This window comes from Malurus melanocephalus, unplaced genomic scaffold (assembly GCF_030028575.1).
Source record: "Malurus melanocephalus ecotype Western Australia unplaced genomic scaffold, MMel_1.1 scaffold_659, whole genome shotgun sequence".
NCBI classification, from domain to species: domain Eukaryota; kingdom Metazoa; phylum Chordata; class Aves; order Passeriformes; family Maluridae; genus Malurus; species Malurus melanocephalus.
The window spans coordinates 167619-182132 of NW_026623891.1; the positions used below are offsets into that span (position 1 = coordinate 167619).

At 42.3% G+C, this 14514-nt stretch overlaps 2 protein-coding genes across 4 annotated transcripts in view; one reads left to right on the forward strand and one right to left on the reverse strand.

Annotated features, from left to right (window-relative positions):
- The window catches only part of ESR2 (estrogen receptor 2), a 31862-nt gene extending 27170 nt beyond the window's left edge, over positions 1–4692 (forward strand). For both annotated transcript variants that reach the window (XM_057383795.1, XM_057383796.1), the window contains exons 8-9: positions 467–641; positions 2536–4692. In XM_057383795.1, coding sequence (XP_057239778.1) covers positions 467–641; positions 2536–2725 — 365 coding nt within the window. In that variant the 3' untranslated portion in view covers positions 2726–4692. The remainder of the gene's footprint in view (positions 1–466; positions 642–2535) is intronic.
- A 4516-nt stretch (positions 4693–9208) lies between these two features.
- The window catches only part of SYNE2 (spectrin repeat containing nuclear envelope protein 2), a 155224-nt gene continuing 149918 nt past the window's right edge, over positions 9209–14514 (reverse strand). For both annotated transcript variants that reach the window (XM_057383782.1, XM_057383781.1), the window contains 6 exons: positions 13124–13324; positions 12652–12780; positions 11950–12138; positions 11203–11292; positions 10922–10968; positions 9209–10315 (listed from right to left, as the gene is read on the reverse strand). In XM_057383782.1, coding sequence (XP_057239765.1) covers positions 10090–10315; positions 10922–10968; positions 11203–11292; positions 11950–12138; positions 12652–12780; positions 13124–13324 — 882 coding nt within the window. In that variant the 3' untranslated portion in view covers positions 9209–10089. The remainder of the gene's footprint in view (positions 10316–10921; positions 10969–11202; positions 11293–11949; positions 12139–12651; positions 12781–13123; positions 13325–14514) is intronic.

Here is a 14514-nt window from a genome sequence, read left to right on the forward strand (position 1 = left end):
GTGTCTGTAGGGAGACCATGACCAGCTGGGTCACTCTGAGCAGTGTCACTGACATGTTCTCCTCCCTCCCTACAAAATACTCAGGGAAAAAGGGTTTTTATCCAACAAGAAGGGATTAGAACAAACACAATACTATTGTTCATAGTAGTTAAAAACAAGGTACAGGGGAAAAAAACCCAGGAGAATGGAGAGTATATCCATTCACCAGACTGAAGGGTCTGTCTGGRGAGGATTTTGGAGAATTTCTCACTTTGCAAATGATGTGGCCATCAAATTTTGGCAGAGAAATGCCAGTTGAAGCTTGATGCGGCACATGGAGCACCATTTGTTCAGTCTCGAGGGGGTTCTCAGGGAATGTGTCTTCTCTAACCATGTTGAAATATTGCATCATAAAAAAAAATCCACAGTCATAAAGGTTTTTTTCTTCCTCACGCGCAGCAAGCATTTCTCTCTCTTCTCTGGTTAGGCATGTTCCCCTTGTCAGCAGAGGAACCTGAGAGCAACAGGAAACTGCACCACCTGCTCAACGTGGTCACGGAGGCCTTGGTGTGGGTTATTGCCAAGAGTGGGATCCCCTCTCAGCAGCAGACAACTCGCTTGGCCAATCTGCTGATGCTCCTCTCGCATGTCAGGCACGCCAGGTACATCTCAGAGAGTGGGTGACACTTGGGTTATGGCAGTGTTTGCTTATTACAGCAAAAAAAAAAGGGTGGCTGGAACTGCAGAGCGCTCCTGWGGGAATCCTGGCTCTGCTCTTCACCTCTGTCCTGTGAGGCTTTTCTTCCTGGCATGATAAAACAGGCAGTGAACTCAAGTGGTTGTTGGCACTCAATGGTGTGACGATATTAAAATGCTCATTTTATTTATGTATTAACCTTATTACATTAAATTATTCATTATGAAGCTGCCTGAAATGTTTAACAATAGTAACACAAATTCAGCCCTTAAAAAAAAAAACAAACCAAAAAACCACCCCACCCAGCCAACAAAACACTTTAATTCAAAATGAAAATCTGTTCCAAAACTGATCTGCAGTGTGGGCTGTRGCAGAGCAAAGTGGACTTTGGGGGCCATGCTTTTCCTAGAGCCCATTTGTAGCCTTTGATGTGCAGCCACAGTGTTTTTGCCAAGTGACTCACGCTGCAGCAATGCCAAGCTCCCGATTTCCCCATGGGAAGTGGCTCCTCTGCTCCCTGGCAGCTCTTGGACCTCCTTGGGCTGTTCATCTGTGCTTATGTGCCAGCAGACAGAAACAGGGTCCTACGAACAGAGGCTTGAAGTTTCAGTCTGTTTGTAATTTTAAATTATTACCCAGAGGCCAGATCCTCACCAAGCTGTCCCGTGGCTTGACTTTGTGCTGTGTGTGCAGGGAAGGTGTCCTGGGACTGGGCTGGAGCACACAAGGGAGAGTTGGGGGTATCTGTAAGGTTGGGGACACTGGTAAAGGGATGATCACCTTTGCAATAAGCCCTGGGAGAGCAGATGGCAGCAGCAGGGACCTGATGGKGCTGAAAGGCAGCTTTAACAGGCAGTTTGTGAACTGGGGATGAGTTTGAGACCGGCCTTGTAGAAGTCCCAGCACCAGCCAGAGCTGAACCTGTCTCCAATGTGCTCCACATCACAGCTTTGCAGAAGTTGTTCTGGCATTCTGCGAGTAAACATCATGAATCTTTGTGAAATTTTTATATTTTCTCATTAAGCCAAGATTTTTTTATGCCGTCTCTCCCTCAGCCAAAATCTGGGGGCTGCTTGTTGTGTCCKGTCTTCTTTAGGTTGCTCAGTGCTGGTCAGTCAGTTTGACTTTGTTCTGGAAATAATTGATTTAACAGATGATGCAGGACTCTCGAGAGCTGGGTGTGGGAGAGAGACAGMAATTTCTTCCAGCCCATTAACATATTCCTAACTCTTGAATTGCAGCAGAGCCTTGTTTATCTGGAGTATAAATATGTGTGACTACAATAGCAATAGCCATTTTTAGTCCCAGCCATGATACAGCACTGAGTGTTCAAGCTATCAAGGTGTCATTTTATTTTACTGCATAACTGAAAGGTTATTTTTAAAGTCTGTAGCCACTTGTAAGATCCACTGTTGGACATGCAGAGAGTAAACAAAGTGCTTGAAATTAGTTGGGTAATTAGGTCTTCCTGCTGAGACAGATAGGAGAGGCAGATAGTCATTAGTAAACTGCATTTAGTAAATCCTCCTTTTGTATAAAGTTTCCAAGTGGGGCCTTCCACCTTTAGAGCAGCCAAGAGGTTTTTGTCTTTCATTACAAAAAGGTTGGTACATCTGAATTATTTCCCAAAGTCAGTTTATATGGTGTAAAGCAAAACTTGCTTCTCTAAACAGAACACTCAGCCTTAAAGTATTGGGATTTGTTACTGCTGATATGGTGAGTGATCTGGGGGGGCCACAGCAGATAAATCCTCCTAAATCCAAATTTAAAAAGAAGACTGTCTTGAAACCATGAACGTGTTTTCCTTCTCTGCACTGTTGGAAGCTGATTGCTGAGTTATTTTCTGTTCTCCTGCACAGTAACAAGGGAATGGAGCATCTCCTGAGCATGAAGTGTAAAAATGTGGTGCCAGTGTATGATTTGCTGCTGGAGATGCTGAATGCTCACACGCTCCGAGGGCAAAGGAAGTCCCCGGCCACACACCCAGAATTTGGTCCCCTGGAGCAAATGGAGCCTGGAGACAGCCTGAGGAACGGGACACCCCAGTAATTGTGTCAACACCTGGAAATGTGAGGCTTTTTCAAAGCAACAGGAGAAAACAGAACTGCTGCGCTGGGTGCAGAAGTGTGACCTGGTGTGGGCTCTCATCCCTGCTGGATTGGCACTTTGGTGTCTCGGGAGAGCCGTGGGACGCTCACCTCGTCCGTGTTTCTGACATTGTCACAGCTGCACTGCAGTAGTGCCTTTTCTGAGACTCTGCAAAAGCACCTTATGAAATCAAAGCCTCAGAACAGCACTGTGGGATGGGGAATCGCTGCCTCTCCTCCTCAGAGCACAACTGAGAGGGAGAGGTACAGGGACAGGTTTGAGGTGGCTGAAGAAGCCTGAGCCAGAGCTCAGAGAGGGCACCTTGGTCTCTGCCTCCAGATTTAAGCACTGACTGGACAATGTCCTCTTTCAGCATGGGATGGAACTGCAGAAGAGAATCATTTGGGACAGACGTGTGCTGGTCCCTGGGGAATGCCTGCTCTGCAGCTGATCCAGATAAAGTGCCGCGATACAGTGAAAAGGAGCTTTTTCCCAAATATGCAATGGCTTCAAGGGCCTTCATTTGAAGGTTGTTTAAAATAGCTTCTAGGGTCAGTTCAGAGCCTCTGCAGAAAGTTTAAACTGWGCTTAAGTTTGTATTTTGTGAGCCTGTCCTTAACACTCACATCATTTTCTGCTTATAATTCTTCAGTGCTTTAAGCAACGACCAAATCATCTGGATATTTCAGTCAATGCCAAACCTTTGAAATGTGTTTTGTCTGTGAGATTAACATGTTGTTTTATATATTTATTAATGATGTTAAATCTATGCTAATGATTAGGTACAAGAAGTTGCTCTGTGAATATTAACTGTTTGTATTTGTATATGATCTGCTGATTGTATATGATCTGCTGATTGTATATGATCTGCTGGCCTTGCGAAACCAGCTAAAAAAAAACAAACAAACTTCCCACCCCTTTGACTGGTGTGTGGAATTATGTCCTGTCCACCCGAAATCTCTTGCAGGGGGTGAGGCACTGGATGGGAACATGGATGGGGATCTGTTTTTGTCTGCTGCCCTGAGGTTTGCTGCTTGCTTGCTCTCAGCATGCATGGCACCCTGTGCTGTGGTTTTCATATCTCTATAGGAGCCCTCAAAGAACGAGGATGGGGATAACGGTAAATGTGATGTAGAGATGGGGATAATGATAAACGTGAAGAAACGTAGAGATGGGGATAATGATAAATGTGAAGACAATGTAGAGATGGGGATAATGATAAATGTGAAGACAATGTAGAGATGGGGATAATGATAAATGTGAAGACAATGTAGAGATGGGGATAATGATAAATGTGAAGACAATGTAGAGATGGGGATAATGATAAATGTGAAGACAATGTAGAGATGGGGATAATGTAAAGCACTACTTTGCTTTGCAAGTGTGATGACTTGTTTGAATTACACTGAAGATGTAGTGGTTTAAACTTCCTTGTTGTGCTGATTTCTGCATGTGTTTAAGCTGCACTGAGTAAAAAAAAACCTGATTAAATAGCCTGGCTGATGACCCCAGAGATCAGCAGGGTGGCATCATTCATTCTGACAACTGTCTATCTAAATGGAAACATTTAAATATAGCACATGCATGTTCTGGGCATTATGGTGAAATAAATTTGAATCACATCAAAAGTCTATTTTGAGCCAATAAGTCTTTTGGATTAGGGACTTTGATTAGTATGTCATTTGCATACTTTGAATATTAGTCAAACCATTAAACTTGATGGTTTTTTAAAGCCAAGGACAATATTTTTTATAGGAGGTGCATAAAGAGTTTTCAGTGAGTTAACACAAATCCGTTTGTCTGTTCTGATCCTGTACTATACCAGATGCTGCTGCTGATCTAAATTTTTACTCACTGCCTTTTTATTGTTTTTAAAAATTGTAATATAGCAGTGTCCTTCTAAAGAAGTGTAGTATTTGCAACAAAAAAAARGGRRRAAAAAAAAGTGACTACAGTCTGGAATTTATTGGTACTTTCATTTTGGAGATGTTTTTGCTGTGAAACAAACCTGTCTCAGTATTTTGTGGGCTTGATTGTGTTCTGGCCTCATTGCCTGTTGTATTGTTCTTTCTCTGATTTTCCTTATCCTGTGCTATCTTTTGGTTTAATACAGTTTTTCAAAGAAATGTTTAAGTGATTTGTTTGTTTGTTTTGCTTTRAAAGTGCTGAATTTATGTACAATTTTGAAACAAGCCTCTTAAAGAGAAAATGGGAAAGACTGGGTATAAATCATGAAATTAGCTTCTCAATGGAAATTTGCTGTGGATTGACTGTGTAAAAGGGTGATGCTGCAGTTTTGTGCCATGTGGTGTTGTTTATATATGTTGCCAAGTGCAAATAGGAAAATGCTGTGATTTTAATCTCCTTTTTGTCTTGTTGAACATAATTTTATTAAAAGTCACTGACTGTGTTTSAAAATGGGTGCAAGTCAAGAGCTGTGGAGTCTGGATTAATGTAGCTGTGACCATATTGGGGTAAGGAGGGAGATGCTCATCTCCAGCAGCACAGGGGGGATGTGGCAGAGGGACCGAACACTGCTGGGTCTGTTGGGAGAAATTCTGGGTTTGTCCCAGGTCTGGATCCCCCAGATGCTCTCAGGTTCTGCATTCCTGGTGTGGGGCATGTCCCTGCCAGCCCTGAGCTCCCTCGCTGTGCTCCCACTTGGACATTGGGGACATTTCCAGCCTCGGRGTCCCCAGGAGCTGCAGGGCTCTGAGGAGGGGCTGTTTTATCATTTTCCTTCATCGCTTGGCTCTAACTCAGCTTCTGCTGGGACCTGGCAGAGCTGCTGCTGCTGCTTGGAGAAATCGTGCTGCACTCCTGGGGTGTTCACAGAGGTGAGCAAACCTGGCTCAGGAGAGAGGGGTGGTGGCCATGGGTTAAAAAAAAGAAAAAAGAAAAAAAGTAAGGCAGGAAGACCAAATTTTTTAACAGTGCACATAAGGAAAACATGCTGAGCTTCCTCTCTCGAGTCTGGAAGTCTTGAGGAACTGGAACCTGATGGTAAAACAACCTTGGTTGATTTTCTTTTATTTCTTCTTCTTTTTATTTATTTCTTCTTTTTTTTTTTTTAAAAAAGAAAGTGGTTTCAGACAGGTAAAATGCTTTGTCTCCAGGAATGTGAGACCTTTTCCACACCTCTGTCTTCCTTCAAATTACCCATTTTTAGTGCTGTCATGTTTCCTGTCAGAGAGGACAGTGTGARGGAAAGATCTGTAGATGTGTTGAAACTCTCTTGCTTGAGATTTTGCCCAACAGGGTAAGTGCTCCTATAAAATAGCAAGCTAAGATAGTATTAAGGTTTTTTTAAAATAAATATTCATATTTCCGTAATTATATTAATTCCTTGCTGAATGACTGAATGACAGCTCTATAGATGGATCATTGTGGTGAAAGGATGGTTTAAGTGCTGGGACTTTTTTCTTTTACTCTTGATGACCTGGGAAGTATGAAAAATACTTGCTGTATTYGCATCATGACAGTGCTTTAACAGAGCCTAAAAATGCAGTGAGCCCCAGAAAGTTGATCCTATTGGAGCTATCACCAGCACTTGCCCTCTTCTAAGGTAAGAATTTTTGTCTTGTTGGGACTGTTATAAAGATTGTGGGTCTGGGGACTCACCATGGAACAGCTCTGATCATGCCAAGCATGTTCCAGCCAGGGAGGAGCAGCTGCATTTTACCCTGTAATTTCTGAGCTGTTATAACTTCTGTTAGGATGTGAATAAAATTCTYACTTTCCTCTAATTTTACCCCAGGCCATCCTTCCACGCTTCCATACACTCAGAGCTGGAAGCCATGGAAACACCTTTGCTATCATCTCCATCCATCACASAAGAAATGGTTTGACATTACCTAGGTCCTGTGAGATAATGAGTCAGCAAAGCAGTTGTGGTCATCTGTTGTGCTGACCCAGTGCCTAAAACGATTTTAGAGACTGTTGCTAATGGGAGTATGAAAAGCAAGTGGATTGCTAAAATATGGAAAGTAAGTATTATTTAAAATAATTTTTCACAATATTTTACTATCAACTGAAGTGTGGGGTGTTAAATGGCACTTTCATGGCTAAAATTTTGTTTTATTTATGATCTGTGTATTGTTTAACTCCATCTTTACATTCCTCTTGCATTGTTGAGTGTGCACAATTTCAATTTTAAGGGCACAAAGAAAAGATTTCCATGCTATAMAAATGCCAACATCTGCTGCTACTGCCTCAACAGACAAAACCTTCCTCACTCATCAGTATCATGTAGTCAGGAGCTGGCATTGCCATTACCAGGGCTTACTGCACATCTCCTACGCTTGTTTTCCACAACATTTTCTGTTCTGAGTCCTGTCATTTGAGTTTCAACATTTCACCCTCTGTGAGTTTGTAATGGAAATGGGTTCTCCACTGAAAGTGGTGTCTCTTAAAGGAATTTATGTATGTTATGGTAATGTGGAAACAAACCGACAACAGCTCAGCCCCTCCCTTCCTCTCTTCTCAGCTGTCTTTATTTCTGAGAACGATGGTATTTGTCTGGCACTGTGTTTCATTCAGTTGTGGATTGCTGCAGCTGACTAAACAGGCATCATGAAAAGTGAATATATGGCTTTTTGTTAATTTTGTCACTGTCCTGTAGCTGAGCTCAGCMTGGTCTCATGAGCATATAATGTGTGTGATCAGTTCTGAGGGACCCCTTCCACCAGACCAGGCTCCTCCAATCCCCAAACCTGCCCTGGAACACTTCCAGGGATGGGGMAGCCACAGCTTCTCTGGACAACTTATTCCAATGCTTCACCACCCTCAGAGAAGGAATTTCTTCCTCACATCTAATCTAAACCTGCCTTTTGGCAGTTTAGAGCCATCACCCTCTGTCTTATACTAAAAATCCTCCATCTTACCCTGTAAAAAGCCCGTCTCCAGCTCTCTAGGAGAACCCCTTTAGGTACCACAAGTTGCTCTTAGGTCTTCCTGGAGCCTTCTCATTGCTTTTGACAACGCTGGATTGGGGGGCAGGCATAGCCAAAAATAGACTGAGGCCTCATCTCACTGCCAAAAAAATAAGATGTCAACTCAAAACTAATTCTGGCTTGGTTTGATACCTACAGAGCATGTGCACAGGCTGTGCTTGCTCCCACTACTGCATCTGCCCTCTCTTTCAAGTATTTTTTTTTTCCCTTCCCTGGCCCCTAACAACCCAGTCCTGAGTGAGATGATGACACAAAGAAAKTGGTGGGGATAGAAAATGACTTGTTTAAAGCAGATTTCAGTGTCAGCCTTTAGTGCAGTGATTATAATCAACTGGAAATAAAACTATTTAAAATAGATTTGGAGGAAAAGAGATTTAAGCTATTTCCTCGACTTTTTTTTTGTGACATTTTGAGATAATTTCTTGAAAGCTCCTCTTTTTATATATTACATCAGCTCAACAATTTGATATAACTGTTCATAATGAAAGGAAATTGTAGGCTATGAAATTTTCCTTAGACCTTTTAACATTGTTCAATTTTTTTCCCCTGCACAGGTTCTTTAATGGAAGAAGAACTGACTATTATGTCAGCACCTGACTATTACTTCTTGGCAGAAAGGTCTGCATGGGCATTTGTGACAAGCTGGCAATGAAATAATGGTTTMGAGTTGGCTCACTTCTAGAGAGTAAGAAACTTAAATTAGCTCCATCTTAAAGTAATTGCTTTGAAAAGATCAAATAATGATGACAAGAGGGAGAGAGGTCASTGTGGATGCCTGAGTACAGTGAGGGGTGGGGGGATCCCTCTCTGGATGYAGCACCAGTGCCAGAGCTGTAGCTCGGTCCTTGGAGCTGGAGCACAKCTCTGGCACCCCAACACAGCTTGTGAGTTTAGTTTAAGATCTTGGAAATAAACCACACTGGGTTTGTCCATATGCCCATGGCTGGCAAACAGCTGGTGGTTTGGCCCTGCTCTGAACACCAGGACAAAGCAGTTTGCCTCATAAATCCCCCTGCCAGAAGATGGGCAAACAGCAACCAGCTGGAGAAAGGGTGGGAGAACTCTGAGATCTCATTTTCTATGGGCGAGCACTACAGAAAGTGGCCAATTCCTGGGTGACTTCGCTGCACCACACAAAAAGCATTTGACCAAACCCCTTACTACTGCACTGAGCTCTCCTCCACGTGCATTTCCCCACTCTAGCATCCCCCTACAAAAATTCCAGAGTGGGCACTAGTTCAGCATTTAAACATTAATTGGTTCAACTTCATATTCTTCCTCCAGGAAATCACCAACAGATRCAAAGGAAAGGATCTTTGCATGGAACACTTCAGGATTTGTGATCTCTTGCTCTGACAAGCARGGGAGTGCTTGTGCTTCTGCCAGCACCACGTTAGCAGCAAAGAAGGTGACTCTTCCAGGAGTGGAAGGGGCAGCACTGCTGGAACATAAAGCTGGTTTACCCCTGCCCAGACACACCCACACTCCTGCAGACATTGGCAAAATTTTAATGACAGTACTCAAACTGTACAACCGAGGGGCAGGGGCAACGCTGACTGTACACAGTGTTTCTCCAGCCACTGCCCAAGCGCCAGTTTCATTTTAAAAACAAAGCTTATAAAAATGCACAATTCTCTCCCAAGGTACTGTACACTATTCAGCAGGTTAAAAACTGGAAAAAAAAAATCTTTCATTAAAAAAGTCATTGCACTATTTGTACACATCAGGGATAGTCTACATCATCATGTTCATCTAGAAAATATGTGCATTATAAAYCATTTCCATGCAATGCAGCAATTCCTTATTTCAAAGGTGGTATAAAAAGACAACACAGCAGTCCTAACCACTAGAACACTTTATGTCAAACAAAACAAATGTGCAKCATGATACTGAACGTGTTAGATGAATAAAATACAATAACAAAGATCCAAAAATATGCAATTTTCTTTTGTTTTCAACAAGTGACTACAGTAGCAAACGATACAGGTAACGTGAAGTGTGTGCAGAAATCATGTTAAATGAAGTCCCTCTTCACCTGCTTGTTTGTCATGCTAACTGAAGACAGACTGCTATGTTTAAGATTACAGTGATGTCGTTTCTGTATCTAATAACTCAGTATYCAAACACCTTTCGAGCTTAAGAGCACTGCCCCTATAAAATAGTGTATCTATTGCATCAAAGTATAAAGTGTGTTGCTTACAGTTTAAAAAAAAATCTATAGAAAAAGTTTTGTTTTCCGTACAAAAAAAACGCTGAAATTTTGTCAAGATATACATTTTGAGATGTGAAATTCGCTGCTTGATTTGGTGCTGGAGCAGCATGGGAGGAAAAAAAAGCACCACCAAGAGTGTTTTGGTGTGAGTGGAGGGTGTCCTAGGTCGGGGGAGGCCCGTTGGTGTAGCGCAGCATGGGGTAGAAGGAGCGGGCGAAGTTGTTGGCCTGGGTGCAGCTGTAATCTTCCTCGGAGGAGGGGATCATGCAAGCCAGGAGCAAAAGCAGCAGAAAGAACAACTGGAGAGGTAAAGCTGCTCGTAAGACCCGGTAAAAGAAAGAGGGAGACCGAGGGTTTGTCTGCACAGGTTGTGGATGGCTTTCACTCCTGGAAAGGAGAAACAAACAACAGGCACTTCAGAGTCTGAGTTAAACAAGTTGTTTTTTCCCTGTTTTCAGATGCCAACTTAACTTTTCCCAGGAGCCAAACAGACCATTCCCAATATGCACTGAAGCACAAAGGAAAGACAGCATTCACGCTGATGGGTTTCTGCTCTGCCCTGGCATTACTGAGATCTCCCCTTTGAACAGGCCCTGATGGACTSGGGTTAAGTTCTCCCTTTGTCCTTCATGCTCTGCTTGTACTAAGTGGCTCTCAGTGGCAAGCTTCTTTTTCCAAGCAAGCTGGTSAAATTAAAGGAGGCTTTAAACCTAAAATATCCTCCATTTGGAGCAAAAAATATTTTCTCAAGAGTAAAGGCAAGCCAGGGGTGCACATCACTGCAGAGGTCCTGGGAGCAGGAGTGCTAAAGGACACCATTCCCTAAGGAACAGCCCAGAGCTGGCAGGKAGAGGGGACACTACAGTTAGGCAGGAATCACCTCCCCCTGTTTGTCAACYTGCAAGGAACAGCTGCCCAGGTTTCTGCTGGCACTCAGTTCCTTCCTGGCATATTCACTATTTTTCAAAAGATCAGGGAAATATAAAATATTACCTTGTGCTGCTGCCGTTTCTGCCATCAGCAGTTCTCCTGAGGGCCATCTGTGGAGATAAATAGCTTTTAGTATGCAGGTTTCAGAAACTACAAAGAATTTCTCTTTCTCAGAAAAGACAGCTGTAGACTTGAGGATGTGATCACTAGAGGATGTGATTGTAAATTGTGTAATAAGGTACATGGACCTAAAAGGTAAAATTATTATATTTGAGAAAAACTTCCACACTAAATATGTCAAAATACATTATACACTGATAGCAAAATTAGAAAAATATACTTGCCTTCTTCACTGCAGGACTGGATTTCTCTTCTTCTGGATTATAAACTCCTGAGTCCAAGTCATCTGGAACTAGCAGGAATGTTTTGCTATCCTGAAAGATAAAAACACCTTCCTCTTTAAAATGCACATTCAAAACTGACAACCAATGAAGTGCAAAGAACCACCTTTCACTGCCTCTGTGGGTGCACAGCCTGCTGCCCCTTTACACGTGCATAACCAGCTCCCCAGAATAAAGAAACGTTTTACAGTGCCCATTCTGAGGGAATTACAATGGAATGGATGCACACAGGTATTAACTTGAAAATTTCTCTATCTGACAAGCCTCAGGATAAGCAACCCATTGCTATGAACTACAACTCCTAAGTTGATTACACACTCCTACACCAATACTTGGTCTGGATCACACAAATTCAGGTTTGAAGGGACTTCAGGAAGTTCATCTAGTCCAACTTCCTGCTCAAAGCCAGGCCAGCTATGAGATCTGACCAAAAGCCTTACTCAGAGCTTTATCCTCTCTGCTGTCCAAACCCCTTGAGGACAGAGACAGCACAACCTCTGTTACAGCAATGTACCAGCCTTGTGCTGCTGAAGTCTTTCCTACAGCAAGAATTAATTGTTCTTTTTTCATCTTATGAAGGTGGAAGCACTTAAGCTTTAAGCCAGTTTTTTGATAAATACCTTCACTCTTAGTATTTTMTTTCTTTTCAGTAAGGAAGATGAATGAACAAGTATTTAAATTCCAACTCACCAGATTCCCTTGTATTGTTTTTAAGTCTTGAGAGACTTGTTCAATGAGCTGTTTCAGTTTTGTTCCAATTACATGGACCTTCTCTTCCTCTTCAATGTAATCACCATCTGATTTCAGCAGCAAATAAGCAGTGAGCTCTTGGAGGGAGTTTACATTGAGCTGTTGYTCCAGCAGCTCTTTCTCCAGTTGCTGAGAAAAAAACAAAACAAAAAAAAACAGCACAACAGACTGTTACCCTCAACTTCAAGGATGCTCTCCCAAAAGGAGGAACTCTGGAAGGCTTTAGAGAACAGCACAACCTGCCTGAGAACCCACCCATAAGGCACAGGAATGGCTATTATAACCACACAGAAAATTAAATTCTCTTGAAGAAACTGGTTGTACCTGCTTGAGCTAACATTTAAAAATAGTTCTAGRAGCAGGTAATTCATATAGAGAAGACATTAAATTTTGGAAATTGAAGTATTACTCCAGCATAAAGACTGCTCATAAGCAACTTAATTATGATGTGTAATGATGGAAAAATTGCCTCATACAGGCAATACCTTGGTCCATTTCAGAAACCACCCACATGTCTTTGTACAGCAGGTTTGAGCACAGGCTGCAGACATTGTGAGACATAAACATCCTGCTCTTCACTGTGTGGTGAGAGCTACTGACTCTCTGGGAGAGCAGAGGTGCTGCAGTTAAGTCTAAACTTACCATTAGCTCCTTTTGGCATTCCAGTATTGTATTGAGATCAGCATTGGGATCTGTGATTTGTGCTYCATTCCTCCGGCTTTCAGCACTTGCTAACCACAGGATTAGTTTTTGGCTCTGGTCGTGGAAATCCTGGAGAAACAAAAGATTGACACATAAGAGAAAAAACCACGTTTGCAGTGCCTTCCCCYGGCTACAAACAAAATGCCCAATCCAGATTAGACAGAGCCACCACAAATTCACAATTAGTGAGGGTACACAAACCTTGTAAAACTATTCAATGCATAGCAAAAGGGTATTATCCAGTTGAAAGGTATTTTTACCAAACCCTTTCAATCTATCAGAGGCAATATAAGGAAAYAAGGTGTCTTGGATTATGAGTGATCTTTCCACCGATGTGCAGGAATTAACCCCTGCCCTATCCCCTTATCCACCCCAAAGAATTTTCCCTTACAAGCTGGCATGTGATATGCACCTGGCACTGCAGTAAGGCTTGTTGTAAACCTTTYCTCCAGTTGTCCAGTGCACGAGTTGCTTTCTCCCAGTACAAGTTGACTTTCCGAAGCCTGTTCTGCAGCTCCTTGAACTCTGTGCTGTCTGCTTTCTGGAATTCTTTGCTGCTCAGGTTAGCAGAAAGCAACACTGCCTTGTAGTTGTCAAATGCTTTAAGCATGTCCTGGTAGAAAAAGAGGATTAGGAGCTTTTATGAATGATGAAAAGCATGTTTATTTACAATAAAACCATGCATTCAAAAGTACCACAGGTACTGGGGAAGGATRTTTGAATCTGGTGGCTTTTCGATACTGCTAAAAAACATATCAAGGTAGGTTTATGTTTGGGGTTTTTTTTTTTAAACAAAAAACTTCTCTTTAAAGAAAATAAGTGTGACTGTGCTTCTCCCTGTCACATGCATTATGACTTAATTCACATCTGCCTTTCAGTTCCTCTGAGCTGCCTCTTTCCCTGGCATTTGGACAAATACTCCCATAGATCATCACATGATATTTTCTCTTAATTGAAAAAGGTTTTGCCACCTCAGAATCCTAAAAAAATGCTGAAAGTTATATATTTTGTACTCCATTCTCCTGTTCCAAGTAGGATCAACTTCAGACTCCAAGGAGAATGCTCAGGGCCTCATTCACTCAAATTTTCAGTATCTTGCAGGATGGAGATTCTCCATCCCCTCTGGGCCCCTAGTCCACCCCATTGTGAGAAATTATTTTTCTTCTCTCTGGCCTGAGTTTCTGTCAGCCCATTTTTCTGTCTTGTCAAGGGGCCCAAAGGCAGTCCTGCCTGCTCTCCTCTTCTCTCTTAGAACTGCAGGCTGAAGTAATATGGAATTTGTCAAGTCACGGCCATATTATTTAATCAYCTTTATATGTAAAGATTGAGCCTGCATTTCTTCAGTTTTTTTTTAAAAAAATGAATGCCAAGCAATACTTCCTGGTACCCTCCAATTTACAGTTTTAATCAAGGGTACTCAGTCTTTTCCAATATGCTCTTGCAGTAGAAAATGTAAGAGCTGCAGCATGAATCCCACAAGCCACACAGCCCAGACTGCTTTTCTCAGCAGCCTTTCTATCCAAAAGTGTCAATCTTTATACTCTTGATATCTGAGTCCTGCTCGTTGAAAACTGCTGGTCTAAATTACTTTTCACCCAGCAAAGAATCCTGTCCCCCTCCTCCAAGCAATAAAGTTTCTTTTAATATCAGACAAAGCAAACAGTTCACCACAGACTTCTGAACACCAGTGAGCCAGACTGCAGGCAGACTGGCTTTATCTTTATCCAGGCAATTGGGATGTCCTGACACCTCATGAAATTCACTTCTTAGAATGCACTGACTCTTTTAACACCCCTATAAAGC